Source organism: Chroicocephalus ridibundus, chromosome 7 (genome assembly GCF_963924245.1).
Source record: "Chroicocephalus ridibundus chromosome 7, bChrRid1.1, whole genome shotgun sequence".
Classification (NCBI taxonomy): domain Eukaryota; kingdom Metazoa; phylum Chordata; class Aves; order Charadriiformes; family Laridae; genus Chroicocephalus; species Chroicocephalus ridibundus.
Window position 1 is genome coordinate 53,260,935 of NC_086290.1, and position 25,639 is coordinate 53,286,573.

General features: G+C 42.0%; 3 protein-coding genes across 5 annotated transcripts; 1 reads left to right on the forward strand and 2 right to left on the reverse strand.

The window, feature by feature from the left end:
- Positions 1-763: 763 nt before the first annotated feature.
- Positions 764-6,682, reverse strand: SMG8 (SMG8 nonsense mediated mRNA decay factor). The gene is made up of 4 exons (XM_063342004.1): positions 4,811-6,682; positions 4,014-4,159; positions 2,728-3,603; positions 764-1,201 (listed from the first exon to the last, which is right to left on the reverse strand). Exons 1-4 carry the CDS (start codon positions 6,567-6,569, stop codon positions 1,004-1,006), a joined length of 2,979 nt encoding a protein of 992 aa, XP_063198074.1. The 5' UTR covers positions 6,570-6,682; the 3' UTR covers positions 764-1,003.
- A 545-nt stretch (positions 6,683-7,227) lies between these two features.
- Positions 7,228-11,782, reverse strand: PRR11 (proline rich 11). The gene is made up of 10 exons (XM_063341820.1): positions 11,649-11,782; positions 10,840-10,957; positions 10,274-10,427; positions 9,640-9,762; positions 9,078-9,332; positions 8,842-8,940; positions 8,211-8,320; positions 8,038-8,097; positions 7,855-7,951; positions 7,228-7,390 (listed from the first exon to the last, which is right to left on the reverse strand). Exons 2-10 carry the CDS (start codon positions 10,953-10,955, stop codon positions 7,322-7,324), a joined length of 1,083 nt encoding a protein of 360 aa, XP_063197890.1. The 5' UTR covers positions 10,956-10,957; positions 11,649-11,782; the 3' UTR covers positions 7,228-7,321.
- A 433-nt stretch (positions 11,783-12,215) lies between these two features.
- On the forward strand, positions 12,216-25,601 carry SKA2 (spindle and kinetochore associated complex subunit 2). Of its 3 annotated transcripts, none has more exons than XM_063341850.1 (7): positions 12,216-12,369; positions 19,567-19,656; positions 20,439-20,615; positions 21,946-22,032; positions 23,297-23,336; positions 24,247-24,379; positions 25,134-25,601. In XM_063341850.1, the coding sequence occupies exons 1-7, from the start codon at positions 12,250-12,252 to the stop codon at positions 25,258-25,260; spliced, it is 774 nt and encodes a 257-aa protein (XP_063197920.1). In that variant the 5' UTR covers positions 12,216-12,249; the 3' UTR covers positions 25,261-25,601. The 3 variants fall into 3 exon arrangements, with proteins under 3 accessions (XP_063197920.1, XP_063197922.1, XP_063197921.1); XM_063341852.1 differs by lacking the exon at positions 12,216-12,369 and adding an exon at positions 12,895-13,136; XM_063341851.1 differs by lacking the exon at positions 12,216-12,369 and adding an exon at positions 17,208-17,357.
- The last annotated feature ends 38 nt before the right edge of the window (positions 25,602-25,639 follow it).

The window sequence follows — 25,639 nt, forward strand, 5'->3', positions numbered from 1 at the left end:
ACAAATACTCTAGAAATTAAATTAGGTCTCAGCAAACAGCCAATATCACTAATACATCTTACCTTGACAGAAACAAGTCGATTTACTGTGACTAATTTTTTGGCACCGACAGCCACGAGTGAGGCTCGCAGGATTTAAGCCACCTTTCAGTACACCACGTAGCACATCTTTTGGAAAGCATAGTATAATTACTCAAAAACCCTCAATTTGAGATTCAAACTGGGACAAAACCATCATTTTAGCAACCAAAAGTCTGTTTAATCACTACAAGTCAAGCTATACTGACAAGCTGTAGTTGCTTATAATGAACAAGCTTATACAGCTCTGCATTTGCCACAAATTACCAGCAGCTTTAGTTTCCAAAGAGATCCGTCATTCCAAAATATGAAATTAAGTCAGCCCTTAAACAAAATCTGATCTATAAATGCAAATACAGTAAAATATTGCAACTGGATATAGGCAAGCACAGTTTCTGGCAATGATGTTAATACAAATCAGAACTGCAATGCCATTTTTTTTTTTTTAAAGACAAAATCAAAGACAAATGACTTCTCACATCTGCACATTAAAAGCATCTATCGTTTACATAGAAATAGCTTGTTTAGAAAAAGAGAAAAGATTCTGCTCATCACTGCCTCAATATGATAAAGGCAACTCTTGATTTCAGGCAATGCTAATTTTTAAATATTCCTAATGATGTACATAGAAAGATATGATGGGGAAAAGCACTATCCTCAAAACATCTAGTAATACAGGCTCAGTGTATTGTGATAACCAGCTTTTATTTTTTACATATGAAAATCTAATAAATGGAAAATATACATGTGTCTTGGATTCCTTTATCTGCTTTGACACCAGACCTTATTTTCAACCTGTGTTCCAGTGAAATACAATGGGCTTCACTAGATCCGTGATAGCTGTTTGCTAACAGACAAGAATCAAAATCCAGGATTTGGATTGAAGATAGTATTTTTAAACCAATATCAATCTACCAGAATAAATCTTATTGTGTAATCGCTTTCAGTATTCCTCGGAGAACTTTGTAACTCATTAATTGCTGGCTTTCTTTGGGAGGAAAGCAGGGTCCACGTTCTGTCACATACGCGTAAGGAAACCTAAGCACCCACAGCCCATCAGATGGAAGGGTTATTTCCTGCTTCTCGGGGTAAAATACAGGACAAGGTGGTGGCCCTGGTTGAACCTGTAAAGAAAAGGAAATATAAGTACATAATCAAACATCATTAGGATTTTTAAAAAACAACCAAACTTAAGAGCAAACTGAATCCAAGGAACTCTATTAAGTCTTGCCTACAACCAGGTTCTCATCCACTGGAGCAAATTCCAGGAAATGACTGTGCTGTTATTGTGAGACATCCATAAATTTCCAATTTTATCACAGTGAAGATGCTGAATGTAAAGCTGCAGATTAGGTCCTACCAAGGAGAGCCTCAATACAAACACAAGCCATTTGCCTCTCAGGCAGTAGTAAACGCTGTGTTACAGCAGATTTCACCACTAGCACAGACATCCCCGAGCCACTACCTCACTCTAAATCAATGTGAAATTTCAAGGATTTTAGCAACATTTAATATGACTCTTGTATAATTCATATTAAAAGATTCAGAAAGTCTTATTCACATGAGGAACTGATGCGGGAACCCACAACACAAAGCGTAACGGATTTTCCAAATAAAAACACACCCTTAGGAGTCAAAAGCTGTGATACAGATGTAAGCTGTGAATGAGGAGCAGAACAAAAAACAGCACAAACCGAACCTGCAGTTCTTGCCTCAGTTTCAAACACTAACACGACAAATTGCAAACCACATTGAAATTTTGGTGTTGGCATCAGGTTTCAGTCAGTATCCTTCCTTTAACTTCTAAACCAAAGCAGGTTCATAACCGAGTAGCTGATTGTGTCCCATAAAAGAAGCCAACTCCCTTGTTTTGTGCTTCAGTATGAAGGATCTTGTGGCACTTCTCAAACAGCTCAAAGGGTTACAAAGCGTCCCAAATCTGCGCAACCCCCCTCCAATACGGATGCGTTTTGTGCCAAGTGTTGTTATTCAGTGACACTACTGTACAAGGAACGCCAATTTTCTTGCCATAGTCTAATAAACAATAAGCAGTTATGTGCACACAGTACTTCATATAGCACCAATATTCATATTTTACTTGTTCATATTTTACTAACTTAAAAAGTAAGAAAATGTAAATGGAGCTTTTTCTCCATTTTTTAATGCATATTTGAAAATGAGAAAAAAAGCTCCTTTTAAAAAAGCCAATACCTTTTCACCTCCTAAATTTAAAGGGTAACTCAGAATAATTAATCTCAGCAATGAGTCACTGCTTTTCTCTGTGACATTTAAAAACATCATTCTTACACACTCGTTACTCACTTGTTATCTTTCTAAAACAAAGCAGTCATTATGGTATGGAATGCTATTGATTCATCCTTGATAAAATATTTTTTAAAACTTACTTTGTACAAAGTATAAAGCTGGCATAAGCAAATCTTGAAGTTTAAAAAGAACGAAATGTTTATAAAACAGATACTTTTGGTGACTATTGCCTTAGAGAACTTGACTAAAGTTGGTTTGGGTTGGTGAGGGTTTCCTGTAGCATCCCTCTGACACCCATCATCCTTGTGCCTTCTGGTCCTACAGTTAACATTGCAACAACCCACCCTTTCTCTACAGTTACCAGATTCCCTCTTCCATTCCTTACTTGAGGCGTTAATGTGATCTGCAGCGGAGCATCAGGAACCACCACAAAGAGTCTCATGAACTGAGCGTAATGTGGCTTGAGTCCTCGTCCCTGAGTTGACGACAGGATGTACAGCGGCATGTCAGAATTGAGGGCTTTGATGGCGGATTCCTTCGGCCCCCCTCCCATCACTTTCATGACCTTATCAGGCCCTGAACACATGAACCTCCTACCACGTGCGTCTTCATACTCAAATCCTACAAAAGCTCGAGCAATGTCATCTCTCCGTCTTCCTCTTCCCATCACAACCGCACTTCTTTTTCCAGGAACAGCCTTGTTCGGTGCAGGCCAGGAATTGGTATCCAAGTCTCCTTCATCTTCAGTTCTCGTCCTGATGACAATGTCCCAAGGCATTAAATAGTTTGTTCCCGGGATAAAGCCTTGTTGATCTAAGCCTGTGTGGAAGTTATAAGCCTTAGCAGGCCCCAGCTTAACCAGTGACCAACTGGAGAATTTGGGCAAAAGGCCTTTGGGGCAATTGGAATGGAGCATCCCAGGGAGGTACTCGACAGTGGATGCCTGGCGATCTACCAGGCTTGGCCTTTTCTCACTTTTGGAGTCCCCACTCTGCCCGTGACTTTCTGCGTTGTCCCCTCCACCCTGGGCGTCAGGCGGGTAAGCGCCCAAGCTGCCAGTCGACTGCCCCAGGCTGAGGGCTAAGCTCAGGCCTGTGCTTTCTCCCTGAGTCTGAGGTTCTTTCTCTTTAAGTTTCTCAATCTCGCCTTCTGGAGGGGCAGGCGATGACTCATCCCGAGCAGGTGCCGGATCAGGTGTGCTTGGCTGAAATACGGGAAAGTTGATGTGCTCCAGTTTCCCACAGCATTTTTCTTCCAGCATCTATGAGAAAGAAGGTATGGTTAACTTTCCATCTTCGCTCTCTGGGATGAGGGAGTTGAGAGTCATAACATTCAGCAGCTACAATTAAGATTCAAGAGGTTTGCGCTACATGAGAACCACAGCAGTGATGGGAATACAGCCCACAGACATGATGGATTTAAAATTCACATGAACCAACACACTTGAAGTATAAATCAATGCTCTACATGCATGCATGGCTGAAGACTGGGGCTGCCCACTCTGGTCAACCCATCACGCAAACAATTTCTGCTCCCAGAAATATCTCCCCCAAGCAACATTTACAAGTTGATAAGGTTAAGAGAAAACTTAATTGTAGTCACTTCAGAACACAGACTTTGTTGATGAAGCAAAAGCACTGCTTGAAGCAAAAATGGAGACAAAATAGTTACCTGGTAAAAGTCATAATTAGCTGCTTTGATATCAAAGGGATCATCCCGAGGGGCTTGCTTCCTCCCACAGTTACAGGCACCAGTGGAACGAGCCCGGCTGTTGTGGTACAGAACCGGAGGATTTCTGTCTGCTTCTGGCTTTTCCCCTAAAAGCAAAAATCAGTCACACTCTAGATAAACTGCTCATAATTTCTAAGACACTCTTTCATTCCCTTCATCCACTGCTTTCTCCCTGCTATAACATATGCAAGATTATGTGCCAGCAATGCCAGTTTGTCAACGAACTCTTCCCTTTCCCGCTTCTAATACAAAGTTCCAGTGTAGGTTATACCACTAAATTGAATCTTGTTTTTACAACCTCTTCCTAAAAGGCATAACTAGTTCTTCTGCCTGCAGTAAATGTGCATCAGAGAGTTTCCATTTCTTGACTGACATTAATCAAGCTGTTTAAAAAAGCAGGGGGGGATGGACACTTATGCTTCCTAGAGAACTTTTGTTCTCTTAGATATCTCTGAAGTACTCCAGTGTAATGTCTCCAGTTAGCAAGGCAGAATCCAAGTTCCTATCAAAATCAAAGTTCCTACTAACAGTCCACTCACTCCTAAACTTTACTCAACATGAAGGAAACCTGCACAACAGCTCTGCTATAATTAATCCCACTCTACAAAGATGAAGCTTTAAAGCTGCCAAGCTTTCATCTTCCATAAACATGGAAGAGTCAGTGTTTTCAGCCTAAGACATTTTAAAGCAGATAGGAAATAAAACCATGAGACCCCATTACAAGTGAGCTGCTTTACCTGCTTTTGGGAGCAGATGAAATTTGTGCACGCAATGCTGGTCAGTTAAACTTCGCTCTTCGCAAAGCTGATGCCCGTTGCTCCAGAACTTGTAGCAGTCCTCGTTAAGCTGCATGGCGTACTTATGAAAGGCCGGGCCGCGGGCATGCTGACTGTACACACGCAAGGCCTGTGCCAGTTGGTTCTTATGGACCGTCATGGTGTAATTGTGGGGCAGGTTGGATTGATAGGCGCTGTGGGCCATGGGGAGAGCTTTCTGGCAACGGTTTTCAGAGAACTTGGTGTCTATATCTAAATAGCCTTCCAAGACTTTGATACTACTCATGATTTTTGAGCTCAGTTCCCCGGTAAGAGAGGTTGGGTCATCATCTTTGCCTTCAATGGTCACTTCATACAGTTTTAAAGCTGCAGCGACCCACTTCTGGTAGGTTGGGAGCTCAAAGTGAGAGGGCTGTGGGTTCCTCCCCACGCTGTCATCAAAGCCCTTCTTGCTGAGCACCAGCTCCACGTGCTGCCACAAGAACTCCTTAAGGGTGCAGTCCACAAGCTGCCCAGAGGAGCTGGAGCTGCTGCTGGTGCTCTCTGCATGGAAGGACAGCTGCTGCCTGCCATGCCGCATCATCTGATACCTCCTGGGTCCCGAGAGGGTGGGAGCCAGCAGCGAGTCTGTCTCTCTCATGGTGCAGTTGCTCCTGAGTTGGTCGAGAAGCATGGCCACTGGATCATCTCCGTCCTGGGGCCCACCAGCCACAATGTACACGAAAGCCTGGTTAGCAGGCACAGTGAACAGGCAGTTGATGCTTTGGTTGGTTAGCACCCTGCTCTTGCGGAAGATGCGGTAGATCTGATCCTCCAGAGCATGCTGCAACCTCCTCTTGGGAGAGTGTTTCTTGGGGGGAGGCTTTTCCAGGTGACCACAGGGGTCCTGGCCCCTGGCTGGGGGGGGATCCACCTTCAGGGCCCCGTTGAGCTGGAAGAGGAAGAGGAGACGCGGAGGGCACGGCCTGCAGTTGAGCTTCCACTCCTTGCCGACGGGGCAGTCTTTGATGGCAGCCTTCAGGGAGGGCAGGACCTTCTGCCGCAGCCCATCCAGCGCCCTGAAGACGCGGTCGTAGGTGATGTCGAAGGAGCAGGTGGGATGCACCAGCAGCAGGATGTGGCAGACGGAGAAGAGGTAGAGGAGGCTCAGGCAGTGCAGCTTCTCCTGGTGCTTCCAGAATTCGTGGGCCTCGGCATGTGGCAGCGGGGCCGGGCCACCGGAGGGGTGGCCGGGGCCGCTCTCCCTGCTCTCGGCCGCTGCCAGGTCCCCGCAGGCCCGCAGCAGCTGCGGCGTGTCGCAGATGGAGGTGAGTACCAGGTACAGCACCCGGTTCTCCTGGCTGTAGTAGGCCTGCAGCTGGTTGTAGTCCTTAGCCGCCAGGTCGCCCTCCTGCCCCGGGCCGCCCTCCTCCAGCTCGGGGTCCTCCTCGGGGAAGAGGGGAAAGACCTGCCGGTCGCACACAGTGCTCACCAGCGCCGCCTTCTCCGAGCACAGCTGCAGCGCCGTTTTCCCGAAGATGCCCACCACGCACACCTCCTCGTCGCCGCCCGCCACCGGGCCACCCCCCTCGGCGGCGGCCGTGACTGCCAGCAGCATCTCCCGCAGGCTGACGGGCCCCACCGCCGTCGCCGCCGCCGCCATGGCCCCGGCCAGCCCGCCGGGAGGCGGCATGGTCCCGCTCCGCCCGCCCGGAAGCGGCAGCCACCCGGACCAGCGCATGCGCGGCCCGGCGCCGGCGGGGAGGGCTCGGGGCGGGCCCGCGCCAGCGCGGTCGGCACCGGCGGTTCGGTGGCGGCCGTGGGGAGCGGGCTGCGAGGGGCGAGACACGGCGAGATTTTGCAAGGAGGCGCGGCACGGCACGGCACAACGTTGAGACCCGGTCCTCCCGCCTTCGCCGCCGGTGAACTTGGTTTTAAACTCGGGAGGGGTTTCGGTCCCTCCTCAGCGCAGTCTGTCGCGACAGGCGATGTGACGCCAGCCAGCAGAGATACATAGTGCAATCACTTCATACGTTCTTATACACGCAGTCGAATTGTTTTGGGAAATTTGCAGCCTTTCGCTCTAATAACATCAGTTATTAGATGTTTGCTTTGCTTTGAACCTCTGCAGTTACCAACGAGATTTTTCTTGTTTAAACAACAAAAAATGTAAAAACAATACTGAATTTCAGCAAATACATATTTATATTACAAGGAGCACCACTGCTAGGACGCATAACAGTCCCCGCTTCAGCAGCAGCCAGGTAGCAAAAGACTTGGGAAATTTCATTGGTTTTCTTCCATTAACAGAGAAGATGCAACCAGACTGAGAGACATTAAAAAGACACTGCCTTTAAAAAGCAGAATCCTAAAGGGGTTTTTCATGATGCCCCGTGCTGGATTTTGTTACAAATACATATGCTTGAGTGAGATAAAAATGGGATTCAAGTGGCTTCTTCGGACCATGAATGTAAAATACATTGTTCTATAAACCTACTTTTGTTCATCAAAGCTGTTTGCAGTGCTTAACCGGGCTGGCGAGGGACTCTTCGGATGAGCCATCTGTCAAAATAGGAAAAAAAAATGATCTTAGTGCTAATTCTGACTGAGATAAAATATAGTGCAATTCTTAACTGACATTCATAAAAGAAAACAGACCCTATCAAGACATTGTTAACCCTCAGATTGTGTTCTCCTGCAAACTGGCACTATGACATCAGAGATCACATTCAGGCACTACAACGGCCATCAAAAAAAAGCAACTTTTCTTCCTAACCATTGTCAGATAACCTGCTCGGAGACGGGCAATGGCATTTCTGCTCTGCAGTTTCCTTACCAGTAAAATGGGAATTGGTAAAACAAGCACCCTTACGTAGGGCTACTTAGGGCTTTTGGAGAAGAATTATGGAGAGACGGTGACTTAGGTAACACGTACCAGTGACGCTGCACTATAGGGAAAAAAATTGGTATATAATTCTATGGACTGTAAAGTTTATAATTTCAAAAAGAGACACATCATGACTTGCCTGAAATTTGCGCCGTAGTGCCTGTGTCATTATTGGTGTCAGCCCAGACCCACACTCCATGTTTTCTTTACTATTTAGTGGAGTGCCACCAGGGCTTCTGAAAAGATTGGGAATAAGGGGAATTATCATTAGTTCTCTATTGTTTCTAGAAAAAAACAAACAAGAGAATAGAAAGGAACTTGCCTTTGTATATTGACTTTCTTCAGATGTTTTCGAAGATCTAACTGATTTTTAGGAGGGGTGCTAACAGAACAAAACAAATTGTTAAGATAAAACATTTTCCCCTCTGTAAACAGTGTTCATCACTGTTTAGAACAGAAAAATCTAATAGCAAAGAAAGGAAGAAAACATCTTACATTAAGGAGTTCGTAACGTGAGCTGATGGCTTGGATTTAGGTCTCAGACTAACACTCTGTAAATCTGAGACTGTAATTAACGCCCTGCGTGTCTTTGCTGGTGATTCTGCCTAAAGTGAGAAAAGAAACATTACCACAAATAAACTTTAGAAGGCCTCATTAACCTTAACTCTATTTAATATTTATACTCTGAAAGACTTCTATGGTCTATGGCTTTTATGCTTTTTTGAATCATTAAGATTTTAACGTGCCTTGAACAAAACCAGATTTATTAAAAAAAAAAAAAAAAAAACAACCCACTGCTGCAAACAAGATTTCACCTAGGCAAAAGAAAGCCTAAAATCTGTAACACAGACACAAAGCTATGTGTTCTTAATCTAAAATAAGGAGAACTGTCCTGCATGCTAGCCGAGATTGAAGTTAGTCACTTAATTTCTTCACTTCGAATGCCCAGGTGCAGAATTAGGAGGATTACTTAAAGCTGATCATTGGATTTTTTGGAAAAGAAGAATTCATTTATTGAAAAAATTCTATGAGGGGCTGAGGCAAGCATTGCAGAATATACATCAGTTCCAGCATGGAGTTTGCCCAATACACCGTTATCCATTTATCTGTGTGTCCTCCGGTTTACCTTGTCCATTCTCAGGTTGCTATTCGTTTTCTTCAGTTTAACATTCAGGAGATCTTTTAGAGTGATCTGCATCGGCCCATCCTTTTTTACTGTTGGTGCCTGAAAACAAAGGTGGTTGGAAGGGAAATCAGGATTGGCAAGTGACAGAGCATTCACAAAGACACCCTTTCCTGATGAAACCAGGCCCAAAGAACCCAGACACGAGTGAAGAAATGGAGAAACCTTTTACTCCCTACCAAAAGTGCTTTAGAGCCGTTGCCGCGTTTGAGGAGGAGAGGCGCTGGAGGCAGTCTTGGTGGCGGCAGTGGTGGTGGCGGTGGTGGCGGAGGAGGAGGAGGAAGAGGTGGAGGGGGTGCAGATACGGGCTGCAGCTGTATTGCAGAAGGGCCAGATTCTGATGACGGCAGGTCCATCTGCGTTTGTACAGGAGCACGCAGAACTGGTTTATTACACCTTTGACAAAGAGAATTTTCTGCTGTAATTCCATTCATCTGTGAACAATATAAATAAATAAGAGAATATTAAATCACTGGCAAAAGTAGATGAAATTTCACAGCACAGAGGTTCTGGCTTCAGTTGATCCAGAAAGACATAAAAAGCCTCTCATGAGGCTTGCCAGCAAACCAGTTCCCTCTAGCCGTGAGGTAACCGCAGTTTAGTAACACTGAAGACAAAGAAGAGGTGAAGCGCTGCCCAATAGAGAAGCTCTTAAGATTTCAGATTATCTGCACTGATCACAGTTTCCTTACGTGCTTACACAAGCGAACATTACCCTGCCCCACTGGGACTGAGACTGACCTGGAGGGTTCCTTTTAGTCTGGAAAATTCAGTTTCCAACTTTTCCAGCTGCTCTCTGAACATATTTAGCTCCCTTAAGTAGGTTTGTGATGGAAATATAGTGTCTTTAACCACCTTAAAGCTCTAAACATAAAAAGAAAACAGATAAACATTTTCACCAAGTTATGTTTCCTGAGACAGGGCTATGATTACTATTGAAAGTTCTGTCACAAGGTCTTCTCATTGTAGTCAAGATAGAAAATGTCACCAAATATTTCCTTGGCAGGAACCCAAGGAGTGACTTTCTCCAAAAAAACTTTAACTTCGTCTACAAATTCTAAAGTATGATTCATATTTGACCTGAAAAAAAATCATACAATCGTTTCTGCTATGAAAGAAAGACTGCACCCTCTGTCACTGCAAATCCTCCTCATATTGCAATACATACAATTTCATGTATGCATTTAATGTCCACGGTGGCCTTGACACTCTTCTCATACTTATTCCTTCAACAGTGAACACAAAATACACTTTGGATGTTTCAATAGATGTAAATAAATTTACAGCTTAGTTCTCAAATCTGACTGTATATCCTGCACCTGAGTGCTAAGAACAACCTCACACACTGGCAAAAACAGAGAAGTAGAAAACTTACCTGCGCAACCGTGTTCTGGCACCAACAATACAAAAATGATGCTGTTGCTGTAAAGGGTTTTACCACATTTTTTACACTGGGCAAGGCTAATGACCAGAGTGAGGGCAGATGGCTTGGGACAGACAACGTGTTCAGAGCGAGATCACCTGCTGACCTAGGACAGAACATTTCAGAATGTGGTCAAAATTATATCTAGAATTTCTGCCTTTGAAAAGGTTAACTGTGACCAATCATCTGGAAATGTCAAGTACCAGCAACAGCAAGTGACAACAGAGTAAACACAAGCACAGAGATCAGGAAAGACCAAAATACATTTCAATAAAGGAAGGTGAAAAAAATAAAAATCATATTTGCAATACGTTTTTATCCAAACTGCTTTTCCTGCACGTTAAAGTTAACAATAGGTAGAGTACTAGCAGATATACAAGATTAAACAATTCCACAGCATCCATACCAGGATGCAGATACCCCAAACACAATTGTTTCCTCAGTTCCACAAGCCATGGGGAGCAAACAACGGACCCAGAAATTGAGTTAAAAGGAAAATTTCCAACTGAGCCTTTTACCGTGGAGAAGGACAGCCTGAGCCCTGAGGGTTTGGTTTTGCAGCATCTCCTTTTTTTCCCAGTAGAAATTTTGCTCTGGCTCTCTTTTTCCGTCGGCATTTCTTATACTTTGCCATTACTGTCAAAAAAAGATACATTTAAAATTAATGTATAGAAAAATACCCACTTTCACGTGGGGACAAAGCTACCACCAAATCAGTAGGTAAGAACATGGACTGCATCTCAAAAATCAGGAAGTTGTTCATAGTTGTCTTGCTAGAAGCATTACATACAACTGATAAAAACCATATCCTTCTCTTAAGTTCCCATGATCTGCTGGGATGTATTTGTGCACGAGAGGAGTGAACAACGTAAAAAGTATCATTTTATACAGGCTTTTGTTAACAGGTTTTTTTTTATCCTGTGTCGTGGTTTGGGCCGGACTGGCCGCTGAAATGAACAATGCTCCAAGGAGAAGAGGAGGAAAGAGAGAGAGACATCCCGAAGCGACAAATATTGCATTTTGGGGAAACTACAATGTGAAGAACGTAGCCAAAAGACGCGAAGACACCACAGAAAGAGGGCCCCGGACTCCCCTGACCGCGGGCGCTGCCTCAAGCGTTACCTCAACAACCGCCCCGCGCCCCGGAAGCCTCCCCGCTCCGGCGTGCGGCCCCGCTCTTCGGGGAGCCCACACCGAGGAGCGGACGGTTCCTCACACAACCCCGCCCCACCCCCGACCCGGGGAGACACACACACACACGGCGTGAGGTGCCACAGGTGACCAGCCGCGGGACCACCCCGCACCCCCGCCCCCGGTCGCCCCTCACCTCCCCGCCCGGCGCCGCCGATTCAAACCGCTCCCCGCACGCGCGCAGCCAATGGCAGCGCCGCTCTCTGCCGTCTCCCCCCCACGTCGCCCCCTAACGTCTAACGACGGCCGCTGATTGGCCGCTGGACGGACGCGGGCTCGACGGGAGCGGCTAAGGGCCAATGGCGGGCCAAGCGCTGCTCCGCCCCTCACTGAGGTGATCCGCCCCGCCATTGGATAAAGGTTTTTCAGCCCCACCAATCAGCTGCGGGAATCCCGCTCGGATGGGAAAGGCCAATGGGGTAGGACGGTGGGGGAGCACCGGCCCGCCGGGGGAAACAGGAGGGGGTGACCGGCGCTCCTCCGCCCTGCCGGAGACGGGCGGCAGCTAACCGACCGCTCCCCTTTCCGCTGCGCTGCCCTCCCTACTCCAGCCAATCACCGCTACATTCCACTCCGGACCAATGGCGGCTCGCAGCCAATCGCCGCCTGCAGCTTTTCCACCGACCAATCGGCTCCCCCCTACCTCGCAGAGGGTTTACATTCCTCCCCACCCAATAGCGAGCGCCCTCTGTCAGCGCCCAGCCAATGGGAGCCGAGCGGCCGGTGACAGCTGCCCAATGGGAGCCGCCGACTCTCCCAGCCTGAAGCGGGGGGGGGGGTTGGGTATCTCCCCGCCGCCGCCTGAGGAATGTCAACTATTCAACATGGAGTCGGCGGTTACCAGGCTCGAGACCCTGGTGAGTCCGGGCGGCGGCCGGGCTGAGAAGGGGTGGCTGGGCCGGGGACGGGAGCGCCTGGACGGACACTGAGGGAGGGGAAAAGCCAGGGGGGCGCGGGCGCGGCTGTGGGGGGGGCGGCGGGGGAGAGCGGCGCTCCCCGGCGCCCCCCCCTCCAGCCGCGCCCGCGCCCCATTCGGTCGCTGGACGCGGCCACCGCCGTGTGGGTCAGGCGAGTTCGGCCGGGCCGGTCCATTCGACTGTTCCCCCCCCCCCCCGCGGGGGGCGGGTCTTGATGGTGCCGCTCCATTTTCTCTCAGGGTGGAGCTCTTCACCTGGGCTGGACCATTTTACCCTTGGGGGGGGGGCGGTGGGTGTGTGTGAGGGTAGGAGGAGGAGGCCCAGCCGGCCTGTTTCATTCGCGTGTGTGTGTGGGAATGGGCTCCAGACGAGATGGCTTCCCACCGGGATGGCCGCTCTTCGGACACCGCTTCTCCTCTGCCCCGGGGCGGGGAGGCGGGGAACACTCCCCCTTTCGCCTGGCCGCGGGTGGGCGCTGCCGGGCCGGGCCGCGCGCCCTGAGGTGAGGGGCGTGTGGGGGCCCCTCAGCGGGAGCCCTTCGGCTCCTTTTGCCCATCTTCCTTTGAGGGGGCCTCGGCCACAGTCGGTCCTGAGGAGAAGGTGGCTTTTCCCGCGGTCCTTCACGTTCGTGTAGTTCTTCACAGCGTTTAAGTTGGGTTTCAGCGCTCTGTGGGCCGGCCGCTGAAGGCAAGACTGAGCTACTTTAGGTAACAGCCGTCTTTCTGCCGGCCCCGCTCTTGAAAAAGGGGGAAAAAAAAAAGGGGGGGGGGGGCGAAAAAAAGGCGCTGTACTGTGCTTTCACATATTGAGAGGCACTGGACAACTGTCTCTTCAAACAGCCAAGTTCCCCGTGGCATCTTTCAAATCCTGGTCTTCATTTTTGCTTTTATATAATGTAATCTTATTAGCACTTTTTTAAAATTTTTTTTAATTAAAATGCTTTGGGAATATTTTATGCATCCAAATGCTTAACAGATACTATAATTTCTATTCCTAAATCTATTCCATATTCCCCCGTCCCCCCTGTAGTCCCTGACATAGTTCTCCAAAATATGATGCTCCTTTGGTTTTTGCTTGGAAAATTCCAAAAGTTATTTTGGAATTTTAATTGTCCTAGCAACAGTGTTAGGTAACTTAATTGATAAACCACAAGTGTCCATATGGAGAAAAAAGTACATTATTCAATACAGAGACAAATAATAGATTTGTCTGTGTTTGGGGTTTTTTTCCTCCTCTGGCAATCTTTGTTTCAAATTCTAATTAAGAAATAAGTAAAAATGAGTTTAATAGTCTAGTTCTTATCTGTACACAGTGACATCACCAAAGTGGAATATTCAAGAGAAATTAAAAATCGGAGGAACACTGGGAGAACATGGTGTGGAATATTGTGTATCCTCTAAATTAATGAGTCCTAGACTCTCACTTTAATACACAAAATTGGTGTGCTGCTTAATGCCCCGTGTTTAAACTTGTTTAGTTTACTTTTACATACTTTATTGCTCCTTCAGTCACTTTTCTCCAGCACCAGCATAATGCCTCCCTTAAAGCACTGGGAGCAGTGGGCCAGTAAGTGTTTGTTGTCTGAAAAGAAACAACTGGCTGAAAGTTGTCTAAATGTGAGCTAGTTCTGCTAATGTGCCTTTGTCACCTCATCGAGTGACCTGCATGTCATTGCAATAGTAAGACCCTTCTGCGTGAGTATTTTAAGCTGCAATAATATTTCAGTTAAGAAATAAAAAGTAAGAATTGGATTAAATGCCAGAATGCCTGCATTAGTTGAAAGATCAGAGAATTCAAACTATCCTACCTAATTCTCAGTTTTACTGCACTTCAAAACCAAAGTGGTGTGTTCTGTGTTCTCTGTTTTTTTTTCTTTGAAGAAATCATGCTTTTGAGGAGGTGGAGTTATTTTTCTTTAGGTACTGAACTGTAGTCATCATACTGAATACTTAGGATGGTAATAATATACAGTATTTGAATTTGGTAACATGCTACATTCTTGTCTGAGCTCTGAAGTTGTTCTTTCAAATTCAAAACCTCAGCCTTGCCCACAGTGATCTCTCTATATCTTTTGTTAGTATTCTTTTATTATTATTTGTTGTTGTTTTAAAGCCTACTTTAGAAATAATAATTTAGAAATCTGTTTAGAAAAACTCAGGTTAGATGTTGATATTTATTTGAGGTTGTGGTTTATTTCTGTGTTTTATTGAAAGTCTTACTTTTAAAGTTTGCTGATTAGTGATTCTCATTTTAAGACATGTAAATAATCAGAGGTATTTTGGCCCCCTCAAAGTTAACAGGGGCTTTTATATATGGTAGTGGAAGAAGACATTATGTCCCATTATGGGACACTGTCATGATCTACTTTACGCGTAGACCAAAATGATTGTTGCATAAATAATTTGAAGGTGGAGAGCTCGTTCGGGTCAATTATCCGCAGACATGGTGCGTAACAACTTCCAGAGGTTTTGAGATTATAGCTTGGACTTTCTCCTTGTTTGAATTACCCCAAATCATTTGGGTAATCCATTTGAAAAATGAACTGATTTTGATTTCACCCTGCTAGTCTTACATTTTTATGTTTGACTCTTCTGTTAATTTCTTCTAGCAGAAGATGGAAGATGGTATGCCTGGCTGCCTTCTTCCATTAAAACTGCTGGGTGGCACAAGGCAGTTGCATCTTCATCTGTTTCTTTTGTTTTCTTCTTTTTCTTTTTTTTTTTTTTTTTTAAGAAAAAGGTGATTTCTTAAATACACCTCAAACGATTTCACTTATTAATTTCCTATATCCAAACCTCATTCAAAAGTGCAATATTTTTCTTTGTCATTGTGTATGTCAATCCGAATATGTACATTGGAAACTATGTCTCACTTATTGCAGCTTTGTGTCTCTGGCTTTTCTTTCTGCTCATTGTTTCTTCTTCCTGGATTTCCTGTGAAGTCAGCTCTCTCCACAGAAGTGTGATAAAATAACACCTCTTATTTCCCTAGAGGTTTTGACATGCATTTCATGGAAAGCTTCATTTTAGTCTCATGGAACCAGCGATAAACTAATTTGTAGGAGCTTAAAAAGAACAATGTGTATGAAAATACCAGGTAATTGACGGTTACTTGAGACTATTGCTCAAAGTACAGTAACAAGAAAAGCTGAATGAACCATGACATCTACAATATGAGAGTCATTGTGCAAAAGGTTGTAAAGCTGACTAGTTAACAATTCAAATAAGAATACTGGGTGCTGTACTTGGACACCTGAGAGTGTGCTGCACAATTTCCAGCAGCTTCAACAGACACAGCGTCGGGCCTCTAATGAAAATGGCGCACGTGGTAGTGACTAGTGATCAATGTATCCTTCTGTACAACAACCATTTCATTAACCTGCAACACTCAGGACTTCACATACTCAGCTAGTGCCTTCCAGTATGCACTTCAGCAGTCTGCACCGAGAGAAATTTTGTGGACATCCATTTAGTAAAATTTGATAACAAATGGATAAACTGTCAGATGAGCTGAGAGTGCTTCATTCAGAGCAAGGTAGTTAATTTCTGTCACTGTATTTTTGTTAGAGTGGACCTGCTTTTTTCTTCGAGTGGTGTCTGTCCAGTGCCCTTTTTATGTTGTACTACTAGTGATCATGCACAAAAAGCAGTGCAATGTTAAAAGGGCATTGGCCAGCAATACTATCTACGTTACTCATTATTCTTCTTATTACTATAGTCACAAGTCAAAAGTCACTATCTGAGATCAGGTGGTGATTTGCAAAACAGCTCTCAAATGGGATTGCCACTAATTTATTTTTTTGCACTTGTTGTCCTCTAGTTATTGGCCAAGGAGAAACATTAACTGGCCTTTTAATGACGAATACCATCAACTCTGTGTGTTTCCTTAGAAATAAGTGTCCTACAAAGAGGAAAGAACACTGTATAGCTTTCTTATTTCCTACAGGGTGTTCTAGAGAAATGTTACAGGCGTGGAGTTGACTTGGGTTGCTGCTCTGTGTGCATTACCAGTCATCCATCTCTCTCCACTCCATTCCCCTCTTTCTTTGCATTTTGTTGTTAAGAATCTTAGCACCTTCAAACCCTAGGAGTTCTCAAACTTTTTATATGAAGTTGCTGTTTTGTTTAAAGGAAACACCTTTATTAAGATTTATGAAATACACCCCCACTTTGATGGTGCTCTAACATGTTGTCACCCCAGTGCTACTGTACATCCACAATGTTGGGAAATGAGTCCGTGTTTAAGTGCATTTTAAAGTGATTCAACACCTGCAAAGAAGAAGAATAAACTCTGGTGTCCACAAAATGTTCCCTGTAATGCAGTTGAAGAACATCTGTCTGATAGCAGTTCGGAATCTTTGCTTGCTATGAGGCAAATCTAAAAAATAAATGCATTTGGACATGTAGTTTCTAGTTAAAAGAGCACCAAATTGTTTGAAATTGAATTTCTGACAGATCTGTTGAGCATTTTGTTGGGTGTTTTTCTTCTTCCCCCCTCCTTGGTCAGTGGAATGAGAGGCATTATGAATAAATGTCTTGAAATGTGTGAGTTTTTGTGTGTCTTTATTAGGATTTAAGGTGAACATTAACCTTGTCCACTTCTCCATGACCCACAGAAACCAATATCTGACTTGACCTGCTTTTTCTGATACATATTTTGAGTGTATTGATTACTTGTAGAGAATTCTTGCTGCTAACGAATGCTCTGACTTTATTGCACTACTGTACTTTACAGCTAGCAGTGCAATAGTATTGTCAAAGCATCTGAAAGCAGAATGTGCAGCGATGGCTTGAGTCTGGCCTCACACTTTCTAACACTTTCTTCTAAGCCTGGGAGTAAACCACAAATTTATATTTCACAAACTGCATTTTCTGTGCGATTGTTGTACAAGACTCATCATACCAATGGTCCTAACCTATAACCTTAAGGTGAGATATTTGAAGGTGTATGTGTCTTGAAATATGACAAGAAATAAATATTTATAAAACAAAGGAAAAATGGATCACAATGGAGGAGTACATGGCAGTGCTTATAAACATGCTTTGAAATTGCTAATAATAAATTTTGTTTCTTTTAGAGTTAGCATACTTTCAGAAGAAAGCAGATGCTAAACCATGCTAATATTTTCATTAATCTTAATCTCACAAATCTTAAAATTACAGCCACAGCTTTCAGCTTTACATTCAATTTTTAATATCTTGAGTCACAGATGTAGCATGGTATTAGTGGCTTTCTGTCATTTTGTAAATCTCAAATTATCAATATTGAATATTTTAGGAACAGGGCTTCATGGATAACTTTGAAAGCCACCCATCTTCTTTGCCTGCATTCCCAATAACTAAGAATCAGATGGAGGAGTTGAAGAAAGGCAAAAAATGATCTTTTTGGGGTGCCTGCTTGTAGAAATGAAAACCTAAAAATGTTTGTTCATGGAGGAGAACAGAAACGATTGAACAGTTAGGAAAAATCCCTCATGAACCCTTTAAAAATACATAGTGTAATAAAAAGTATTTTATTCTTGCATTTTATCATGACTCGTTTCTGGGGTAGATGTGGGAAAGAGTTTTGTTGGTCAGATGGCAAGTTGCGGCAGTAACAGGTGAGAGCCTTCCCTTTGATTTATAGACGCTTAAGGACCTTATTAGATTTATTTTCCTTTTTCTTAAAGCTATTACTTGAAAATTTGCTGAAGGTGTGTTTATATATGAAAGATCATACATTTTCACTACATTGGAAAGGGGATTTTACTTGTAGAATATCTTGGATCGAACACTATTCCTTTAGGCTATCTGACATTCCAGATCCTCAAAGGTATTAATGGCAGTTCCTGAAGGTGGATCCCAAGGCTGATATTTAAAACATAAACATCCTTTTGGTATCCAGGCCTGGCTACAGGCTACATCCAAAGACTACTGAACTTTAGCTGCCATTATAGCACTGCTAGTTAGTGCTTTTGGATACAGCTAATGAATATAGCTAATGAATGTAGTTGTAATGGTTAATTCAGGGTTAATCTCAATATAAATAGTGAAAAACAAGTTAAATAAGTTACAAGCATTATTAACTTGCTTTCATCATTGTCTTTTTTGTGACTGTAAAATCCCCAAATTATTACGTTTAGAAATTCATGAGTTTTTTGTGAACTGGGAAAACCGCCTTTCTTTAAAGTAGAAGTCCTTAATAGAAATTAAAATTGTGGACTAAAATTAATTAAGTAGTAATGCTATCAGCAGACTGTTTTACAAGGCAATTAGATAATTCTCTGGTGGCTTATTTATCCCAAGGAAAGAAATGTGATGTCATCAATTTTATTACCTATTTGTCATTCTCTTTTATTGTGGAATAATAAAATGTATTATGGGTATTATAACCATCTGAGAGAATGCATTCCTAACATAATTAATAATAAAATCTCTGTTGATATGCTTGGATCCTGAACACTTATTGATAATCTCTGGTGTGTAAATAACTGAGTACTGCAGTTTTGCTAACAGAGCTTTTAATGTTTCAAAAGAAAAGCAGCTTGCCAAGAAAAAGCTCTAAAAATTGATGAAAAATATGCTAATATCTCAAGAGAAAAAAAATCAAACATCTTCTGCATCAAGTGAAGATCAGTTTAAAAAAGATGCATGTTCTTGTCTATTGATACAATTTACCTCTTTGGTGTACTTCCTAAAAACTTGATCTTAAGAGGTTTGGCGTTGCAAGGGAGATGGAAGATACTCTAGGAGGACATGGAAATGTTTTCATGCATTTTGGGGAGCTGCATGAAAAATGTACTAATGGTAAGATGCAAAGAGAACAATTGGGTAATTTGGGTTAGACAACTGGAAAGAGCATAAAATTAATAGGGGTGTTTGTGTAGACACACATTTGATTCTTACAGGTTAGAGGAAAATGGTTAAGTCTGAAAGTTTATTGCTTTATATTTTATAGGCTAGAAGTGTGTGAGCGGAATTGGCAAACATTAGCTAATGGAATAGATTGGAGGAATAGAAACTTACTTTTATAGTACATGAGCCTTTAAAATGGAGGCATCTGGCTTCTGCTTTCCTGAAATACAGGAAAGGCGAATAGTTGGGGTTTGTCTGCAATTGTTGTTTTTTAATATTTTGTGGCTGATCTTAAATATTTTAGTTCCAGAAGGCAGAATCTGATCTGGATTATATTCAACACAGACTGGAGTTTGAAATAATGAAAAGCCTTCCTGATAATCCAGCAGCAGAGGTAGTATTTTCAGATTAAATTAATAGATCTTACTGCATTTTGCATGAAGTTGGTAATAAATGGGTCATTTTCTTTAATCGTAAAATATATGTGGCTGTTCTTTTATCTAGTCGGTACTTTTTGATTATTATTATTATAAAGTATTTCTTGTATCATATATCAAGATAACTGACCTAATAGGAATTCAGTGGAGAAAGCAACAAAACCAGCTTGATTTCTTGGTATAGTGAAATTCTCCCATGTTCTGCTTTGAGAAATGAGTAGTAGGGTTAATAACTAAATTGAAGAGACAGATTCCAATTTGAGCTAAAACTCACCCTTGTTCTGAGATCAAAGATAAACTTGCTGATAAGCAATGACTAAATTCAGATTTGGGGGAGAGATGAGAGGAAAACAGTAAATGGCAACATGTAAAGGGTTTTATAAATGAGTCCTTGCCTCCATATATATTGTGACATATAGTGGAAAAAGAATCTTTTTACTTAGAAGCCCCTAATTTATTACAACTCAGAAAAGCCATTAAAATCCAACAACACGATAAATTCATCCTCCTATATTTGTTGTGGAATGACAGAGTTGTGCTGTTTTATTAACACTATCATTTTTGCTTACGAAAAATTAAACGTATAGATGAAACAGATGCTCACAGCTACACTTTTCATTGTAAAGGGTCATTTCATGTTATATTTTAGTGGCTCTAATGCCAATACTTGTAATTGGTATGTGGCCACATTAATTTTCTCTTCTTAAATAGTTTAAATGTACTTTTAATTTCTATACAGGAAAATCCAGTTGCTCTCTTGGAAGAACTCTCAGTGGTGAAATCTCGTTATAAAATGTTATGTATGCAGCTGGAAAAAGTTTCCATAGAGCAGAGAGAATCCATGAAGGGCATCCGTGCTGCTCTAGAGAACACAATGAAGATGGTTCAGGCATTACAGCAACATGCTGATCTTGAGGTAGTATTTTCATTTTAATCACTCGGGTCTCACTCCTGTAAATGAACATGGATTTGTGTAACCTTTCCGTAGATGTGAGTAGTTCCACTGGAAACTGTTACATGTGCAGACTCTTCGAGAACTCTTAGAAGACTCTTCTTACCTGAAGAAATGTTTGCAAGATTGGAGGTCTTTTTTGTAAATCACATGCCTGATTCATCACTCAACAGTTAAGCTAGTGCTACTCAGTTTTGAAGTAATGCCATAATAGTGTGAATAGTGTGATATATGTTTAAATAATTTCATAGAAATTGATGCCTCTGTGCACAGCTGTGTTGCAGTTGTATACAAACATTTTTAAGAAGTATCTACCTTAAAGAAATTAGAAACTGAAACCAATTTTATAAGGCAAAAAAGCTTTTAAATGCCAAATGTATTTCCAGTGGCTGAAGTGAGTAAGTTAAAACCAACGCATTGTAACACATGCGTTGGAATTGCTGTTTGTGCAAAGAAATAAGTTTTTTCTCAGTATTTTAATGCCTATCTATCTATTAAAAAAACCCCAAAACATACACCACCACGACCACATTTTCCTAAGTCGTCTTCAAACACTGCTTCATTACAGTTTTGAAGAGGCTGTGAAATCATTAATTTTGTCCCTTTACAAATAAGGTGATGAGATCAAAAAAAGCTAATTGATAGTCTAGCGGCAAAGACAGAACTGGTGTGACTAAAACATATTCCCAGATCTCAGCTCTCACTTTAATGTTCTAATGACAGTGCCCTGAGATCATGTTCAATCTGTCAACAGCTCTAGACAAGTTACTGGTAATTCTTGATAGATAAAATGTACTGTATAAGGATTTAAAAGACAGTAGTTACATGTCACAGAAAGGAAAAAATATTTTCTCTCCCTGTGTTCCAAGGATATACTGCCAAGAATAATTTCATATTTGGATTTTGTTAAAGTGGAAGACTCTTGTCTCTTGAGTTATATTTAGACCTTTTAGATTTTCTTGTACTTTGTATATTTCCTAAACCAAAGATGTTTTAAACCGTTATGGAGAGATGTAAGTCTTTAAGTGAAATACTTCTTTTTATTGAATAATTTATCTTCTTTTCTTGACTCATTTGTAGTTTTGATGTTAAAGGAGTGTTATGGTTGGATTTTGCAGAAATATTTGCCTTGTAAATTTGCTTTCATTTGAAGGAAAGTAGGAGTCTACTATTAGATTCCATGAGAAAAGGGCTACACAAATATTGAGTTCTTCTGTAAATACCATCACCCTAGGAACTGTGTCAGAGATCTCTATGTATGGCTTGGGGTTTTTTTGTTTGTTTTCCTTTGTAGCGCTTCCCTCTGTCAGAAGAAGAACAGGCTGCAGCACAGCAGTTAACCTGCCAAACTGTTAAAGAAATGGAATCGCTAGTGGAAGAGGTAATTAGGCCACAGAGTGTCACTATTCCAGAAACCAATAATCCTGAGTACAGCTCAGCTGAAGTCAGAATGGCTGGTTTTGTGACTTAATACCTCTCAAATGAATGGAATTTTTCAGAAATGGGACTAAAGTTTCTAACAAAGCTTTTCATTTTTAACGTATACTGATTATGATTTGTTCCAATTAAATTGTCCACAAAGGAAGGAATTGCTTTGATGGAAGACTTTGTTTCCCTTCTTTTTTAATGGGGATATGTTTATATTTCTTTTCAGAGATGCATGCAGTTGGTTGCTCTTGTCAGTTCTGTTGTTCTGTTAACACATTTGGGTGGGAGTGAAGAATGTAATTGATTCAAATCAATGTATATAAAAATGGATAAAATTTTCATATCCTGTAAAATATTAAATACATTTTGGAATATGAATAACAATAAGCATATTCTAACTGTAATGCGGCAGAACATAGATCTAAACTAATACCTGTTAAAAAGTCAGATATTCTCCCCTAACTACTCCAAGCACAAACTTCTAATATATTTGGTCTGGGTCTCATATTAAAAGCAAAATATTAAAGAAGGTTAATAGAGTGTAATTATCTTATTATCTTTTTCTACATGTCTTCTGACTGCCCACTACTGTTCTGTCAAAGGATGCCCCGCTTTCTGTCCCTTTATTGCCTTGGTTGGTTTGCATGAAAGCCATCCCGTATCTTGCAGCTTCATTCACTCTTCAATTGCAAATATCTTCTCCTACCTTGATCAATGCTCTCAATTTCTGTCTTTCCATTATTTAATGCTAAGTCACTTAAGATACAGCTGGCATAAAACAGGCCCAATGCAAAATGTAGCTATGTCCTACAGCTACCGAGGCCAATTTAATTGGCATCAGTCCCTGTGTTGTCACTGAGTGTGCTTGAGGATGTTCTCTGAAAAGCAGAAAGAATGGAAAGATGTCGCAAAGGCCCTGGGATTTTTTCGTCAGTGCAGTATTTTTGGTTGAGGAGAGTTAGATAGAGCTACCTTCAGCCTGTCAGAACTGTCAGCCTCTGAAGGTTGCTGGAGAATAGGAAAGCCATCTTCTTCCTTTGTTGCATGTACAGTGCTTTCAGTTAGATCCATACCGGAATGCTGTTGACTTCAGGGGCAGCAAGATCCTTGGTTATCCAATGGTAAAATGTAATTACTCATGCTGAAGTGAAATTGTAAAAAATAATTCCTAAATGAAATTCCAACAAATCCTGATATTATCTCATGTTTATTTTTAGCCGTTTTGTTCAGGATCTACAGTCCCTGGCTCAACTGAAGGTAAGTGCTTGAAGAAGAATCTTCCCGCTGTTTTCTTTTTGGGTTTGTTTTTTTTCCCCCTTGACTGGTCCCACTCACACCCCCCCAGCCCCAGTAAATAAGCTTTGTGAATAGAACCAATCTCTCAAGACTTCCATCTCTAACATTCAACTCTAATACTTCTGTGCTGTTTAAACATACCAAGTTACCACCTAGAATTCAGGGAGTAATGAATTAAACTGTTTAATTTCTGAAAAAGGTGGATATTGTAAATAACTTCAGCTGACAAATAAGGTCTGCGTTACCCCTAGGACGATAGGACCAAATCTCACAGTAAGCAGGAATAGGCTGAGACCTGGATATGGTTTCTGAGCTGTCATTTAAAAAACACAGGGTCTATGGTGCACAGTAAATTCACTGTTTTCACTCTAAGGCACTAGTAACTACTGATTTTATGTGAAGAATTTAGACTATAATGTAAGAAACTGATCCCTTAGTTACAATCCACATACAGTTGCCATGTCTGTAGGAGTTTGTCTTGCTTTTGATGGGATTGAACTGGGTCCTGTTGTGTTTATGGTCTGGAAGAAATGGTCTACTAGTCTTACCGTAGAAATAGCTCTTTTATAATCCATTTATCCCTACTTATAGAAGGGAATTTTCTTAGTTCTTTTAAAACAAAACAAAACAACCAACTAGTCATCGACAGACCAAATTTGTTAATCTACTCAGATCTCAAACGAAATGGTTTCTCACTGGGTCTGCAGACACAATGATAGTTTGGAGGGATTAGCTTCCTTCTCTCGTTCCTTTTGCTGGAAAAATCTTCCTTTAGACCCATTTAGGGGGTTTCTGAAAAAGTAATTAACGTACTTTATATCTTTGGCCTAATTTCTGAAGAAACAAATATCTTTTATTTCTAACTTTTTAGAATTGCAATTCAAACCGTTGACAGAGGAAATACTTACGACTGTACCAAGGAGTATCAGAAGTACTGTTAAACTAGCAGACTTGAACAATTTGTACAGGGAGTTATTTAACCACTTCATTTTAAATAAGAACAGGTAAGACTTAAAGCCATTCATCAGTAAGAATTTTATAAGCTGTAAAGAAATTCAGCCTTTTCAAATTAAACAAAACCAGCTAGTTAACCATTTGCTGCTATATTATAACTTCATAATTTGATTTTACTCCCCTGCATCCTTCTTAGGTATATATCCCAAAGTGTTAGGTCGTCAACAAAACCCCCTAAATTAATTTGTATAGGAATGGCTTGTATGATTTGATAATTTTCAAAACTGGATGTCAGGTTCTTCAGAAGAGAAAATGGGTTTCTCTCTTCAGATAAGCAGATTTTTTCCCTTTGGTTTCACTGTACAGATGTCCAAAACCGTGTCTCTTCAGGAAAGTTTTGCTGACACACTTGTACTGCCAAACCCTGTTAGCTGTCGGAATCCGCATCCAGACTGGCAGCACAAAGCCCTAATGCTGAACCACCACCCCTGAACCAGCCCCTCGCGCCTCCCCAAGCCCCGGCCCCTCTCTGCACGTGTGCTGCAGATTTCTTTCAGGCTGAAGTTAAAAATGAGGAAGTTTTTAACTCGGAAATTCTGCCTCTCTAACCCCAAGGTTGGGTTAGCAAATCACTGTTCACAGCTTGAAGTAGCACAGAAGAGTTGATGACAATTTGAATAAGTATGAGAATTACAGAGCACTTGCAAAAATTGCTCATGAAACAGTATGCACTTTTTAGCCTTTTTCTGCCAGACCTGAAGTTTAATACCTTGTTTTGCTCAATAGTTTGCTTTTGTCTTGCAGAGCAGCGTTGAGTATTTCGCAGATGAACAAGATGAATATGAAAGCCACTGACTCAAGAATACAAATCTTGAAAGAACTTGCTATTGTGGAACTTGACAAACAAGGAAAAGTTAAATTAGTTGTGTAAATGTAAGCTCAGTCCATTCTCATTTGACACGTGAGCATCTTGGTCGCAGCTCCTGGATTGCTAACAAGCAAGTATTTCCCTGGTGTCTGGGAGCTGGAAAGCTGTTAATGTTTCTGTATACAATTCGATTGATAATACTTAAAATTGGAGAGTTAAAAATCATTGAGGCTGGTATTTTATCTTAGATATTTATCGGACTATAGTCGGTGTGTTTTTAAAGACTATTGTTAGCCATGTGACACTTCCATATTCTTGCTTACATTCCTGAGGGGGTTTTTAAGACAAATAACCCAAACCACTTAATTGTACTTACATTCCTGAATAAATGATGACAGCTAAGGGGATGAGGTCGTAGATTTATTACGCTTTTGTTTATATG